The 13,125-nt window shown below is 38.3% G+C and overlaps 1 protein-coding gene across 1 annotated transcript; it reads left to right on the plus strand.

Annotated features, from left to right (window-relative positions):
• Positions 1-100: 100 nt before the first annotated feature.
• LOC139945377 (cullin-4A-like) lies at positions 101-13,033 on the plus strand. Its single transcript, XM_071942725.1, has 18 exons — positions 101-514; positions 776-995; positions 1,439-1,508; positions 2,209-2,282; positions 2,695-2,947; positions 3,280-3,430; positions 4,496-4,614; positions 5,177-5,369; positions 6,310-6,414; positions 6,531-6,641; positions 7,330-7,415; positions 7,995-8,102; positions 8,294-8,407; positions 8,772-8,874; positions 9,116-9,189; positions 9,442-9,540; positions 9,816-9,968; positions 10,555-13,033. Exons 1-18 carry the CDS (start codon positions 229-231, stop codon positions 10,648-10,650), a joined length of 2,415 nt encoding a protein of 804 aa, XP_071798826.1. The 5' UTR covers positions 101-228; the 3' UTR covers positions 10,651-13,033.
• Positions 13,034-13,125: the final 92 nt, after the last annotated feature.

Raw genomic sequence — 13,125 nt, forward strand, 5'->3', positions numbered from 1 at the left:
AAAAGGGGTAGTCATATAACTGTACTATCAGACAACATGTTTTGATTATGGCATTTAAATGAACTTTGACCCAATCTCCCATAGTTCCGTGCGTCCATGATGTACTGCGCGCTGCCATTTTGTTCAATTCGACCAAACTTTTTGCACTCCGGACGAGAATTTCTACGTTTTCCCTGTCCGTTTCTCACTTAAATTGGGCCATTTTGGTGGCCTCACCCTGGGTCATGAATGCCTCTCACACGCAATGAGCAGAATTCATCCCTGAAATCGGAGTTGGAGATTGGGCAAAGAAAAAGGAAGACTTCGGGAAACAACCACCATCACGGTCACGACAGAAAAAGAACAAGGGACGATTTGTGCGAAGACGACGAAAACCTCATCATGGGAGAAGCTCCAAAACGGGCGAACTTTTCAGCTTTAAGCACCTCAAATAATGGGTTCACAAGTAGAGCTTCCCCTCTAGTGAACAACAAACCCGGCAGCTCTAAGAAGCTTGTAATCAAGAATTTCAAAGGTAGGTTTTGCTGGGTGAAAAATGTTGTCTAAAAAAAAGTCAAATGTCATGTGATTCTGTGATGGTCTCCAAAATCAAAGGAAACTTTATTTATCAGTTTATTATTGCATTTTTGTTTGTAATTTTGACGGTTCAAATGGGGTATGATTTGCACTTATATATGTAGTAAATTAATTAACAATAATTATTATTAATTATTGTTATCCCAGGGATGTCAGGATTATTGTTATATATAATATTTAATTTTGCTTCTCCAAAAAGTGAGGCCAGAGTTGCCAGAGAACTACCAGGAACAGACATGGCAACGATTGAAGGAAGCCGTGGAGGCAATCCACACCAGCAGACCCATCAAATACAGCTTGGAAGAGCTATACCAGGCTGTGGAGAATATGTGCTCCCATAAGATGTCTGCTGCCCTCTACGACAAGTTGAAGATAGTCTGCGAGTCGCATGTCCGATCGCAGATTGGGCTGTATACGGGATATCCTTTTTAATCGAAACTGATTTTTTTTATCAAGTTGTTCCCCCCTCCCCTCCCTCCCAATGTCAAATTAGTTTTCAAATATTATTTTTGATTTTAAACTTTATTGCAACTGTCAACTTGCCTCTAAATCAGGGATGTGATTTCTCAATCTTTAACAGGAAATCCGTTTTGTTTACTCCCCTCCCCCCCCCCATAGAATTGTTTTTAAATCAGCCACCAGAACTTGAGTCTGATGCGTTAAATCGCTCGGCCATGACACGTCGCAAATAACACCAACAAATTCTGGATTTGTTTACATTGAAATGGTTTGTACTGCTCAATTTAAAGTATCCGTCTGAAAATCTGAATATTTTTATGTCAAGTGTACAAGTTTTTTTTTTTTTTTTTTTTTGGGGGCGTGGGGTAATTGATTGTTGCTCTTTCCTTAACTGTCAACTTACTGAAATCCTGGATAGCCTCTCATATCTCAAACAGCTAAACACCTGTTGGTTGGATCACTGCAGACAGATGGTGAGTCTTTCTCTTTTTTGCAGGATCTTACTATGTTTTTAAAATTCAAGAAAGTTTTGAATTTCATAAATTTATAGCAGGCCTGGAAATAGCCCACAGCACCCACAGCAATTGCCATGGTGCCCTGAGCTTTTGCTGTGGTGCCCTTTGCGAGGTTCCTGTACAAATTGACATTTCTCTCATAGAGGTGCCCCCATCAGAGAAAAATTGCTGTGCCCCTGTTATGGTTTTATGAGGGCTCGCTCTTAACACTAGCTGGCCGTACAAAAACTACCATGGGCTAATAAACACCACTTCTAAACAATAGGCCCACATGTTCAAAATGTTGGCGACTAAAACTTCCTAGGGGGAAGTACCTAGGCCTGGCAAGTACACTGGAATGCACAGCTACATGTAACTAGCCTGGTGGGCTACTTTGCAAAAAGCATTTAAGCACAATGCGCAATTGGGATTGTGAGGATTTGAAAACCAAAGTTCCGACACATCCCTGTTATGTTAAATGGCTTTTGATTTGCACACCTGAACAAAGATATTGACCAAAGATCAGACAAAACAGGGAGACTGCCAACATCAGGGCTAGAAAGGTTAGTTGGTATAGCGCTGACCTGTTAATCTGGAGGTCGCATGCTCAAGTCCTAAGTGAACTTTTCTTTGTACAACCCTAAATTATAGTCTTATTTGTTAATCTTTTTTTCCACAGATCATGATCAGAAGTATATTTCTCTTCCTCGATAGAACTTATGTCCTTCAAAACTCCTTTGTTTCTTCACTCTGGTAAGTCTCTTGCAATTCGTCTATCCTAAATTCACTGCTGCTTGACCTCAGAACACAGAACAATCTTAAAGGACAGCTCAAAATTCATCTCTTCAAGCAGGCATTTTAATCCGGACTTTTGACTTTGCGAACCGGCGCCCTTGAATAGCATTTTTTGTCAAATACTCTGCGCTTTATAAGTGTTGTTATTATTCTTCTTCTTATTATTAAAGGTAGGGTCATAGATTGATAAATACTCCGCAAATAATTGCCATTCAAAATACACTACCAGGGGTTGTTACAAAACTAAACCCATAGAGTTGCTAAAAACTAAGTTATCAACCAAATAAAAGTATTATGTATTTTGAATCAATCAAACTTGGGCAAAATCAGTGTTTGATAGGCACCTAACTCCCTCATTTTTTCTTTTTAGGGATATGGGATTGGATCTGTTCCGCTCCCACATCATCAGCAACAAGACTGTGCAAATGCGAACAGTAGAGGGCCTCCTTCAACTGATTGAGAGCGAGCGAGGCGGCGATGTCGTCGACCACAGCCTTCTAAAGAGCCTCCTCAGGATGTTGTCTGATCTTCAGATCTATGAAGAGGCGTTTGAGAAGAAGTTCTTGGATGCGACAGAAAGGCTCTACGCTGCTGAGGGAAAGCAACTTATGCACGAGAGAGATGTAAGTTCTCAATTGGGTTCTTAACATCACTTGGGATCATTTCTTTATAATAGCTCAGGGTGTTATACATGTACATAAATGGTAAAGGAAAATACATTGTTTGATTTTCCGAAGACTAGAGGCATTTGAGAATAAGTTCTTGGATGCGAAAGTTCAGTAAGTTCTGTTTTAACAATGTTTGAATTTTTATTTTTCCTACAAGGGGAGCCGTGTACCGTCGGCAGCAAATTTTGAGGCTATGTATAAATGTGCATGTTTATAGTATTTTAGATTCCAAATATTTTGTCATGACGGATTACCAAATAATCTTTTTCTGTTTTTAATTTGTAAAGGTTCCGGAGTACTTGGCCCACGTCGACCGTAGACTAGAGGAAGAATCTCAACGAATAATGTACTACCTAGACCACACCACAAGAAAATCGCTAATAGCCTGTGTTGAAAAGCAGCTAATGGAGACGCACATCTCGATGATTCTCCAGAAAGGTGAGTTGATCTTAATCCTTGGTTCTCTGAGCTCAGTTTAAACAATCTGCGCATGGAGAGTTGAGCTTGTGTTGTGTCATTACCAAAGGGGTCTAGCTTGCCGGACCCCTTGTTTGACTGACGTCTAATTCGCCTCACAGGTCATTATTACATGTATGGCCACAGGACTGCTATGATCGTGATGATAGTTCCTCTTCAAAAGTTTAAACAAGGTCTTCAGAATGTTAACTTCTTGTTGTTTATCGTGAATATAAATGCCCTAACGTGCTTTCTTGAGTATTATGAAGGATTTTATCTTGATGAGTTTTTGTGAAATTTGTTATAAAAAAAATAATGGGGAAAAAAGGATGATTTTTCATATCAACTGAAATTTGCGCATATCCCCACTCAATTTGCGTAATTCTCAAAATGCTATGTTATGTATGGGTAGAACCCTGGAATAAGCTTGTTTGAGGTATGGAGGACGTAATTGGAGTGTACGGTTTGGTTGGGGTTTAATACACACACAGTTACCCAAACCTTAAAGGAACACGTTGCCTTGGATCGGACGAGTTGGTCAAAACAAAAGCGTTTGTAACCGTTTTGTATATAATGCATATGGTTGGAAAGATGTGTTAAAAGTAGAATACAATGATCCACACAAGTTTGCCTCGAAATTGCGGGGTTTTCCTTCTACTGTGCGAACTAACACGGTCGGCCATTTATGGGAGTCAAAATTTTGACCCCCATAAATGGCAGGCGTGTTAGTCGACGAGGTAAAAGGAAAACCACGCAATTGCGAGGCATGTTTGTGTGGATCATTGTATTCTACTTTTACAACATCTTTCCACCCATATGCATTTTATAAAAAAAGGTTACAAACGCTTTTCAAAGACCAACTCGACCGATCCAAAGCAACGTGTTCCTTTAAAGCATTGTGTTTCGCCATGTATCTCAAAAAGGCGTATGGTTTCAGATTGATGCAGGCATTCTCTTTAAAACCTCTGCCTCGTTTTGCTTGCTGGTTTCGTTTTTGGAATTGAGGATCTTGCCTCATTGGATTTGTTTTTGTTGTTGTTACTTCAGGTCTGGATGAGCTGCTGGACTTGGACAGAACTCAGGATCTGTCGTTGCTTTACAGTTTGTTTCAACGCACCAAGACTGGCCTAATAGAACTGTGTCAATATTTCAGTGCCTACATAAAGGTATGTGAGGTGACCCCTCGCTTCCACTCATGCCCCTCCCTCTTATAAACGATATCAGTTTTTGCGCCCCAAAGCTTGCATCTTAGAAACATTACTGTCAGTTCTGGTTGTAGCTCAACAAAATTGACCAGACTTACAATTTTTGTTCATGACTAGAATTTAAATGAGGATAATTGCCCGCACAATTAAAAACATTTGAATTATTTAAATTTGGATTAGCTCTAAGAGCAGATTTATCTCATTTGATTTTGGGTTAGAATACTTCAGTACTCAAGAGAACTGAAGAAGATTTATCAGACCGAAGGTCAACATTTGAACCAAAAAACACAAGACCACTGGCCACTGTGTATTTACAGTGCAGGGCTAGAAAAGATCTAAAGTACACAGCTCAAGCCCTGTTCATGCTTTCTGCGAATGCTTCTTGACTTGTTTGGTCACGTGTTTACTGGCCTGATGCTAAAAATGACTGGCCTCGGGCTTACGGTCCAGTGTAAATTCCGATGCTCTGCGACGGTCAAGCCACAGTTACTAATTTTGTAACATGCTAATTTTGCATTTTCAGAAAACCGGCACGACAATTATCATCAACCCTGAGAAGGACAAGACAATGGTACAGGAACTGTTAGACTTTAAGGACAGGATGGATAATGTCATGACGGAATGCTTCTCAGAGAATGAAAAGTTCTTCAATACCCTCAAGGAATCCTTTGAGGGCTTCATCAACAAGAGGCTCAACAAGCCTGCTGAGTTAGTTGGTAAAACGGAGAAACCTTGTTTCTTGTTTATTTTTTTTTATTTTTTTTGGTTGTGAAGTCAAGGATTTTCAGAAATGCAAACTTGAACCTTTTTTTTAGGCCAAGGAAATTGTCCTATACTAGCAGAATCAATTATCATAAAATTCCCAGCGGGTTTATTTCTCAGCGGACGCAGAGATATATTTAAGTATACATAAATTCTCAGCGTGTTTATTTCTTAACGGACGCAGAGAAATGTATAACAAATAATATATATTAGGACAACCTAAAAGTTTTATACTGTGGTATTGACCTGGCACGCAGTAAGTTAATTCTCAAGACTGACGAGCAATCCACTGGGCAGCCCCGAAGACGCCCAGTGGCGGGCTCCAGTGATTTTAATGAATATGCATGTACACTACAAGTATCACTCACTCACTCTACCACATAGACAGCTGAGGTCATTCACGCTGATCTCCTATGTCCATGGTTTGTAGTTATCCCTTGGTGATGAGAAGCAATTATAGTGAAGTATCTTGCTCAAGGACACAAGTGTCACGACCGGGGATTGAACCCACGTCCATTGTTTCTTAGTCGTCCCTGGGTGGTGAGAAGCAATAATAGTAAAGTACCTTGCTCAATGACACAAGTGTCATGACTGGAATTGGAACCCACACCCAATGACTCAGCAATCATAACTTGAGTCTGATGCACTTAACCACTTGGCCTTGAAAGCTAGATCTCCATGCAAAGTTTTCATCCTTTTCCTTCTGACTGGCTACAATCGCCTCCTACATGCCTGTGATTTGTTTTCACAGAACTCGGGAAAGTACTGATTATACAGTGCTAACACACATTGGGGTATATGGGTACGACCAAAATTAATATACTTTATTCCCGATGCAAATTTCCAGCTGTCGAATTTCTTCTTTGTAACACAAAAATTTCTTTTGTAAAATAGCTAAATACGTGGATAACAAGCTAAGAGCTGGAAACAAAGAAGCCACTGAGGAAGAACTTGAGAGACTACTGGACAAGATAATGGTCATCTTCAGATTCATACACGGTATGGACAATTAAAAATAATTGTTTTATTAAAACGTTTATTCACACTTCTGGTTATTATAGTTACAAAGACCAAAGCAACTGCAAGTATATGAATTTGTTTTCTCGTTCCAACAGGTAAAGACGTGTTTGAAGCTTTCTACAAGAAAGATTTGGCCAAGAGGTTATTGGTGGGCAAGAGTGCATCAGTAGATGCTGAGAAATCAATGCTGTCTAAGCTAAAACAAGGTTAGCTATTACACACTATGTCTAGTTTTTCATTTTTGTTGTTCTTACTTAACTCATAATGAAAACTACTCTGCTGATTTAAAGGGTCACGTTGCCTTAGAACGGGTGAGTTGGTCTATGAAAAGTGTTTGAAACCGTTTGTTATGAAATGTATTTCCTTACAGAGATTTTTTTAAAAGTAGAATATAATGATCCACACAATAATGCCTTGATAATAAATTGTGTGGTGTTCCTTTTATTCAAACTAATACGGCATGCAATTTTGTGGAGTTTTTTCGACCATGTTAGTTTGCCAAGTAAAAGGAAAACCGCCGCAAATTCAAGGAATTTTTTTGCGTGGATCAATACATTCTTCTTTTAAAACATCTTTCCACCCATATGCATTTTATAATAAACGGTTTCAAACGCTTTTCATGAACCAACTTGCCCGATCCAAGGTAACGTGTCCCTTAAATCTTTGCTCCTGTATCTGGCTCTCTTTGAAAATTTTCTTTTTTTTCTCTATGTTATTACATGTTCCCTTTCCCTTGAGAGAATTCCTTTCTCTTTGAATAGGGAGTTTGGGATCGCGGCACCTCAGTGTGTAGATCCTTGAAATAACTATCAAAGAGTTTATTTAATTTGTGGAATCTGATTTTTTCAGATTTAATCATTTTGCAAATATTAATACAAATTTTATTTTCTACAGAATGTGGTGGCGCTTTCACAAGTAAGCTAGAAGGAATGTTCAAGGATATGGAACTATCAAAGGACATTATGATTGCATTCAAACAGGTATGCAAGACAAATTGTTTGTTCAAAGACACTGGACACTATTTGTATTTACTCAAAATGATTTTTAGCATAACAACCTACTTGGTAATGAGCAATGGATAGCTGTTGATAGTATAAAACAATGTGAGAAACGGCTCCCTCTGAAGTAGTGTGGTTTTTGATAAAAGGGTAATTTTTCACTCAAATATTAAAAGACTTCAGCTGAAGCCTTTTATTAAGCATCTGAAATCACACAACCAAGGGTGTTTTTTCTTTCATTGATCTCTTGCAACTTTGGTGACCAATTGAGTCAAAATTTTCACAGATTTGTTTTTTTTTATGCATATGTTGGGATAAACCAAGTGAGTACACCAATTGAGAATACTGGTCTTTGACAATTACCAAACATGTCCAGTGCGATGGTTTCAACAGCAGAGCTGCCAATTTTCCCTTTGAAAACAAAACAAAACAAATATACATTAAAAGTGTGTATAAAAGCTTCTTCCTATTTTCAGGAACTGGAATGCTAAACATTTTTTTTTACATGGACTTATCTGATGACAATTGAAATAAGTTGGCGTTTTTATTTTAATATTTCAGCATATTCAGCACCAAAATATTCCCGGTAATGTGGATCTAACAGTCAACATACTCACGATGGGCTACTGGCCGACGTACACACCCATGGAGGTGCATTTACCCGCAGAGGTAAGAGAATAAGTTTTTTTTTTTTCGTAGTGTGTAAGTTACCAGTTGTTCTCCACTGTTTCTTAATTATTGTTGTCGCATTTATGTGCTCGTGGGGAAGATATAAACAAGAAAACTTGGGCAAGGGGTCTATTCTTAAACCCTCTTCAAGAGAAACTTGTGAGAATATTTTCAATTTTTTTGTTTTGAAGATGGTGAAGCTGCAGGAGATATTCAAGCACTTCTATCTGAGTAAACACAGCGGTCGTAAGCTTCAATGGCAACCCAACCTAGGACACTGCGTTGTAAAGGCACAGTTTAAAGAGGTAAACAGTTGTAGAATTTCCGTACTGACCTAAAATCACTGAGCGATAATATTCTGTGACATTGCACAAACTAAATGTCATTCAGTATTTGTTTTAGATATCAATATAAACCACAAGGGAAACTGACTGGGTAAATGAGTTTGGGGTTTGGACAAAGAATTGACTGGAGTGCTAGATAGCTCAGTTGGTAGAGCGCTTATTAATCCGGATGTCGTTGGTTCGAATCCCACTCCAGTCAATTCTTTGTTCAAACCCCTATTTGTTTTATATACATTTGTAACTCTCACATTTCCATTGTTTGAAATCAGCGATGACGGCCAATAAAATGGGTCTATTATTCAATTATGTTATTTCATTCTTTTAGGTTAAAGAACTACACGTGTCACTGTTTCAAAGCCTGGTTCTTCTCTTGTTCAATGAAGGGAATGACTACACACTAGAAGACATCGCCCAGGCTACCGGCATAGGTTCGTTCATGTATAGTGTATAATAATAAAGCTTTGTTTATTAATGTCACTTTTGGGATAATTTTCAATGTTCAATCATTAAAATTGTATTTAAAAATATGATGGAAATAGACAGTTAAAACTGCAAACAAGTTTACTCTAAATTGTGGAAGTTCTTGCAACCTCGTAAAGCACTAGATTTATGTAAATACTTTCCTTTTTTTAATTTTTTGCTTCAATGGTTTTGTGTTTCTGTTTGCAGAGGATACAGAATTAAGGAGAACTCTGCAGTCTCTTGCTTGCGGTAAAGCTAGAGTAATCACGAAAACACCAAAGGTACGTGTGCTAATTTAAGGATTTTGATTCTTTTTGCATGACTTATGAAACTGAAACTTTTAAAGGTAAATCACATTTCATTCATCTTCATTCTCGTTCTGTTTTGTGTCGTACAAAAAGTATCCTACCCCTTTTAGCAGCTCTATAAGGGCACTGTTTAGGATGAGCACTGCTCCTTTAATGAGAGTAACGTGAGCTGGATGATAGATCTGTTGTAGCTTTTTCATCATTTCTGTCTTCTTCTGTTGTTAGGGGAGAGACGTCGATGATGGGGATAAGTTTTTCTTCAATAATGACTTCAGACACAGGCTCTGCAGGATCAAGATCAACCAAGTCCAGATGAAAGAAACGGTAAGTTGCTCCAGAGCAGGATCCAGTTTTACCACGCATCACCGAGCTCCATTTCCCGCCTTCGTGCATCAAGCTAATCCGCCTCCACACAGCATGCAGCATCAGAGTCCAGCTTTCTCCAGAAGACGATCAAAACATACTGATCGAAACGTTGAGTTGAAACCAACGGTTCTTTTCAGAACCACCCCAACTCATTAGAGATAGTCATTACATGGTATTACCGCAAACCTTTCCATATAATATTTGTCTTGTTGTCCTTTTCCCCATACAACAAGGCGGAGGAGCAATCCAACACACAAGAGAGGGTTTTCCAGGACCGGCAGTACCAGATCGACGCTGCCATTGTCCGGATTATGAAGATGCGCAAGGCTCTCAACCACACGCTACTGGTATCGGAGCTCTACAACCAGCTCAAGTTCCCTGTCAAGGTAAAGTCAAGACTCAAGCCTGAAAACATAATAATAATAATAATAATATCGAAATCTTATATAGAGCACGTATATATACAAATTTTCAGGAAGATATGTTATTGAAGTGATGAATTCAGCACCTTAATCTTTTCGATAAGTGCACTGGGTTCTTTTACATGCGTTACACAACACATGGGACCAATTGCTTTACATCCCATCCGAAAGACTTACATTGCTCTGTGATTTGCTACTTGCTGGGAAGATAAGGTTCTTTTGAGAACTTGTCTTGGTTTATATTCTACTATCGCAGAGTAGTAATTTCGGACTTCGGGAGACTTCTCTACTCCCGCAGCGTAGAGTTTCAGAATTCAGAGATTTCTCAGTTCTGAAGAGAACTGTCCTGCTTATTAACCACTACCTGGGCGGAGGGTAGGAAACTGGCCGAGACTACTACTTTCGTTTTAGTGGATTGAGGGGATTCTCGTTATTAACATCACTACTGCGGAGTGAGTTCTTAATTGATCTCAATGTTTTGACTAGCTTGCTCTGGTCATAAGTCCATTTTTATTAACTCTTCCTCTGTTTTTCTGTGCATCTTTTGCAGCCATCAGATTTAAAGAAGAGGATCGAGAGTCTGATCGATCGAGACTACATGGAAAGAGACAAGGACAATCAAAACCAATACCACTATGTGGCCTAGACTCACCCCTCAAGCTGTTCCATAGCACCTGTCATGCAGACTGCTATTGCAATGAACTTATTCTGTGCAGGATTCCATGGTTGTGTCTTGTTGAGAAGACTAACTCTATAATGTGCTAGACTCCACCACAGTCGTTCTTTTGGGAGGTTTTGGGTCTTAAACTGTCACCATCTCGAGTCAGCAAGTGTACAAATGCTTTGTGTATGAAAGATATCAGCTTAGTCGATTTGACTTCTGGTGTGTGGAGACTACATGGATAAGAAGGTGTAAGGATTGTGTAACTGCAAAGATTAGTCTCCAATTCAGCCTGCGGTGCTTCATTTTGGAGAGGGTGGCCCATCGATAAGGACTGAGACACATGAGCGGAGACTACACATAAAATTTGTGTTGTAAATGAAGTGCACAATGCTAGTATCCAAAATCAGCCTGCTTGTTTTGTGTTCCTTTTTTCAATGAAGCAGCTATTGTCAAAATCCAGCACAGCAGTTATAAGTGATTTTTGTTTGTGTTTGTTGTTGTTTTGTTTACGTTTTTTTTTTGGGGGGGGGGGGGAGGGGTTTCATATAAAAGAAATCCGATATGAACAAGAGAAAGTACAAGAATAAAAGTGTTGGATGCCTTTCCCGGGTAATTAGAGTTATTTCTTTTGGTTTTGAAGATTTTTTGTCAACTGAAAACTGAATTTCCAATGTGACTAGATCCAGCATCTTTTATTCTTCACGTGACCTGTTTTGTTTTTGCATGAGTAAAGTTGAGTTGACACATGTAATTATTAACAATGCACCATGTATACCCTCATGCCAAAGTGCTTGTTTTACTTGAACGATGCCCAAACCAGAACACTTGTTTTTATAGTTGACCTTATATGACAAGAACATTAAGGGTAGGGTTATAGATTCTTTTTATGTCAACATAATGGTGATTTATAGGCAAAATTTAAAAAGAAAGATACAATAAAAGTTACACGTGAAAGTTTCTGCTGGTGTTAACTTGGTTAACTTGCTGGGTAAAGAGCAAAAACTTTCACTTTTAATAGTTTAAGATGTTTCCCTAAAGATACAATAAAAGTATGTGAAAGTTTCTGCTGAATACAGTGCTAACTTGCTGGGTAAACTATCAGCAAAAAAAAGGTGACAGCAAGTACCAATCGCATCCGTCCAGCCGCAGCATTTGCTAACAGACACCAACCCTGTGAAATATGAGAATCGATTCATCAATCGTTTCTCAGATTCAAATTTGTTGGGGTGAAAAATTATCCAAACCATAATTACTTCAAAAGGTATCTTTCTCAAAGTAGTTTATACTACATTGTTTCAACAGCAGCAGTTTTTTGTTATGATCAGTATATTTTGTAGGAGTACTTACCAGTACAGACCCTACCTTTAAAGGCAGTGGACACTAATTGGTAATTACTCAAAATAATTATTAGCATAAAACCTTACTTGGTAACGAGTAATGGGGAGAGGTTGATAGTATAAAACATTGTGAGAAACGGCTTCCTCTGAAGTAACGTAGTTTTCGAGAAAGAAGTAATTTTCCACGAATTTGATTTCGAGACCTCAAGTTTAGAATTTGAGGTCTCGAAATCAAACATCAGAAAGCACACAACTTCGTGTGACAAGGGTGTTTTTTCCATTCATTATTATCTCGCAACTTCAACGACCAATTGAGCTCAAATTTTCACAGGTTTGTTATTTCATGCATATGATGAGATACACCAAGTGAGAAGACTGGTCTTTGACAATTACCAATAGTGTCCACTGTCTTTAAACAGCAAATTGCTCTTGATCAATTTTTAAACTGCCCCAACTAACATGTGGAATGAGAAATTTGTACAGCTTTCTGATTGGCTCCTGAGATTTAATTGAAAGTTATGTTACCAGCCGGTCATCTATACACAAAATAGGTTTTGTTTTAAAGTCACTCCATCAGTGGGCGGGACCAATTCCGTTCTCCATTCTGTTTGGCTGAGGGGAGTTGATTGGCAAATTGATCTGGTACACAGAGTAAGGTACAATGTTATTTCTTAGTTATTTGGTGGTGATAATTATATTGAATTTCTCCTATCTTTGTCTTTTGTGTATTTTTTGACAATAGGGAAAAAGATGTTCAATATTTCATGCATATTGTTTGTAAACACTGCTATAGCTTATTAATATATATAACTTATTATCTGACCCTTCAATGAATGTTTTGTTTGCTTTAAAGTAAACTGGTTTTAAAGAGTAAATAATTGTTTTCCCTTCAAACTTATTTTGATAACACTAATTATTTACAACACCAAAAGTGAGTGCTTAACATTTTGTGAAGAAATGGCTGGGTTATTGTATTAAACTTCTTAAAATGTTATTAAGTAAATAAAGTACACAAAATGTAAATACAACTTATGCGGTTTGTTTTCAGTTATTGTGTGCAGAAAATAAGGGCCTTTAATTTGCAAAAACACGTCACCAATCTAGTGAAAGCGCCCTCTGT

Source organism: Asterias amurensis, chromosome 12, assembly GCF_032118995.1.
Source record: "Asterias amurensis chromosome 12, ASM3211899v1".
Classification (NCBI taxonomy): Eukaryota; Metazoa; Echinodermata; class Asteroidea; order Forcipulatida; family Asteriidae; genus Asterias; species Asterias amurensis.

Excerpts from the sequence above, each read along its gene's own strand:
- LOC139945377 (XM_071942725.1), top strand. The coding sequence starts at position 229 with ATGCCTCTCACACGCAATGAGCAGAATTCATCCCTGAAATCGGAGTTG. Across the intron at positions 2,948-3,279 it reads AACTTATGCACGAGAGAGAT|GTTCCGGAGTACTTGGCCCA; the intron begins GTAAGTTCTCAA and ends TAATTTGTAAAG. Across the intron at positions 9,190-9,441 it reads TAATCACGAAAACACCAAAG|GGGAGAGACGTCGATGATGG; the intron begins GTACGTGTGCTA and ends TTCTGTTGTTAG.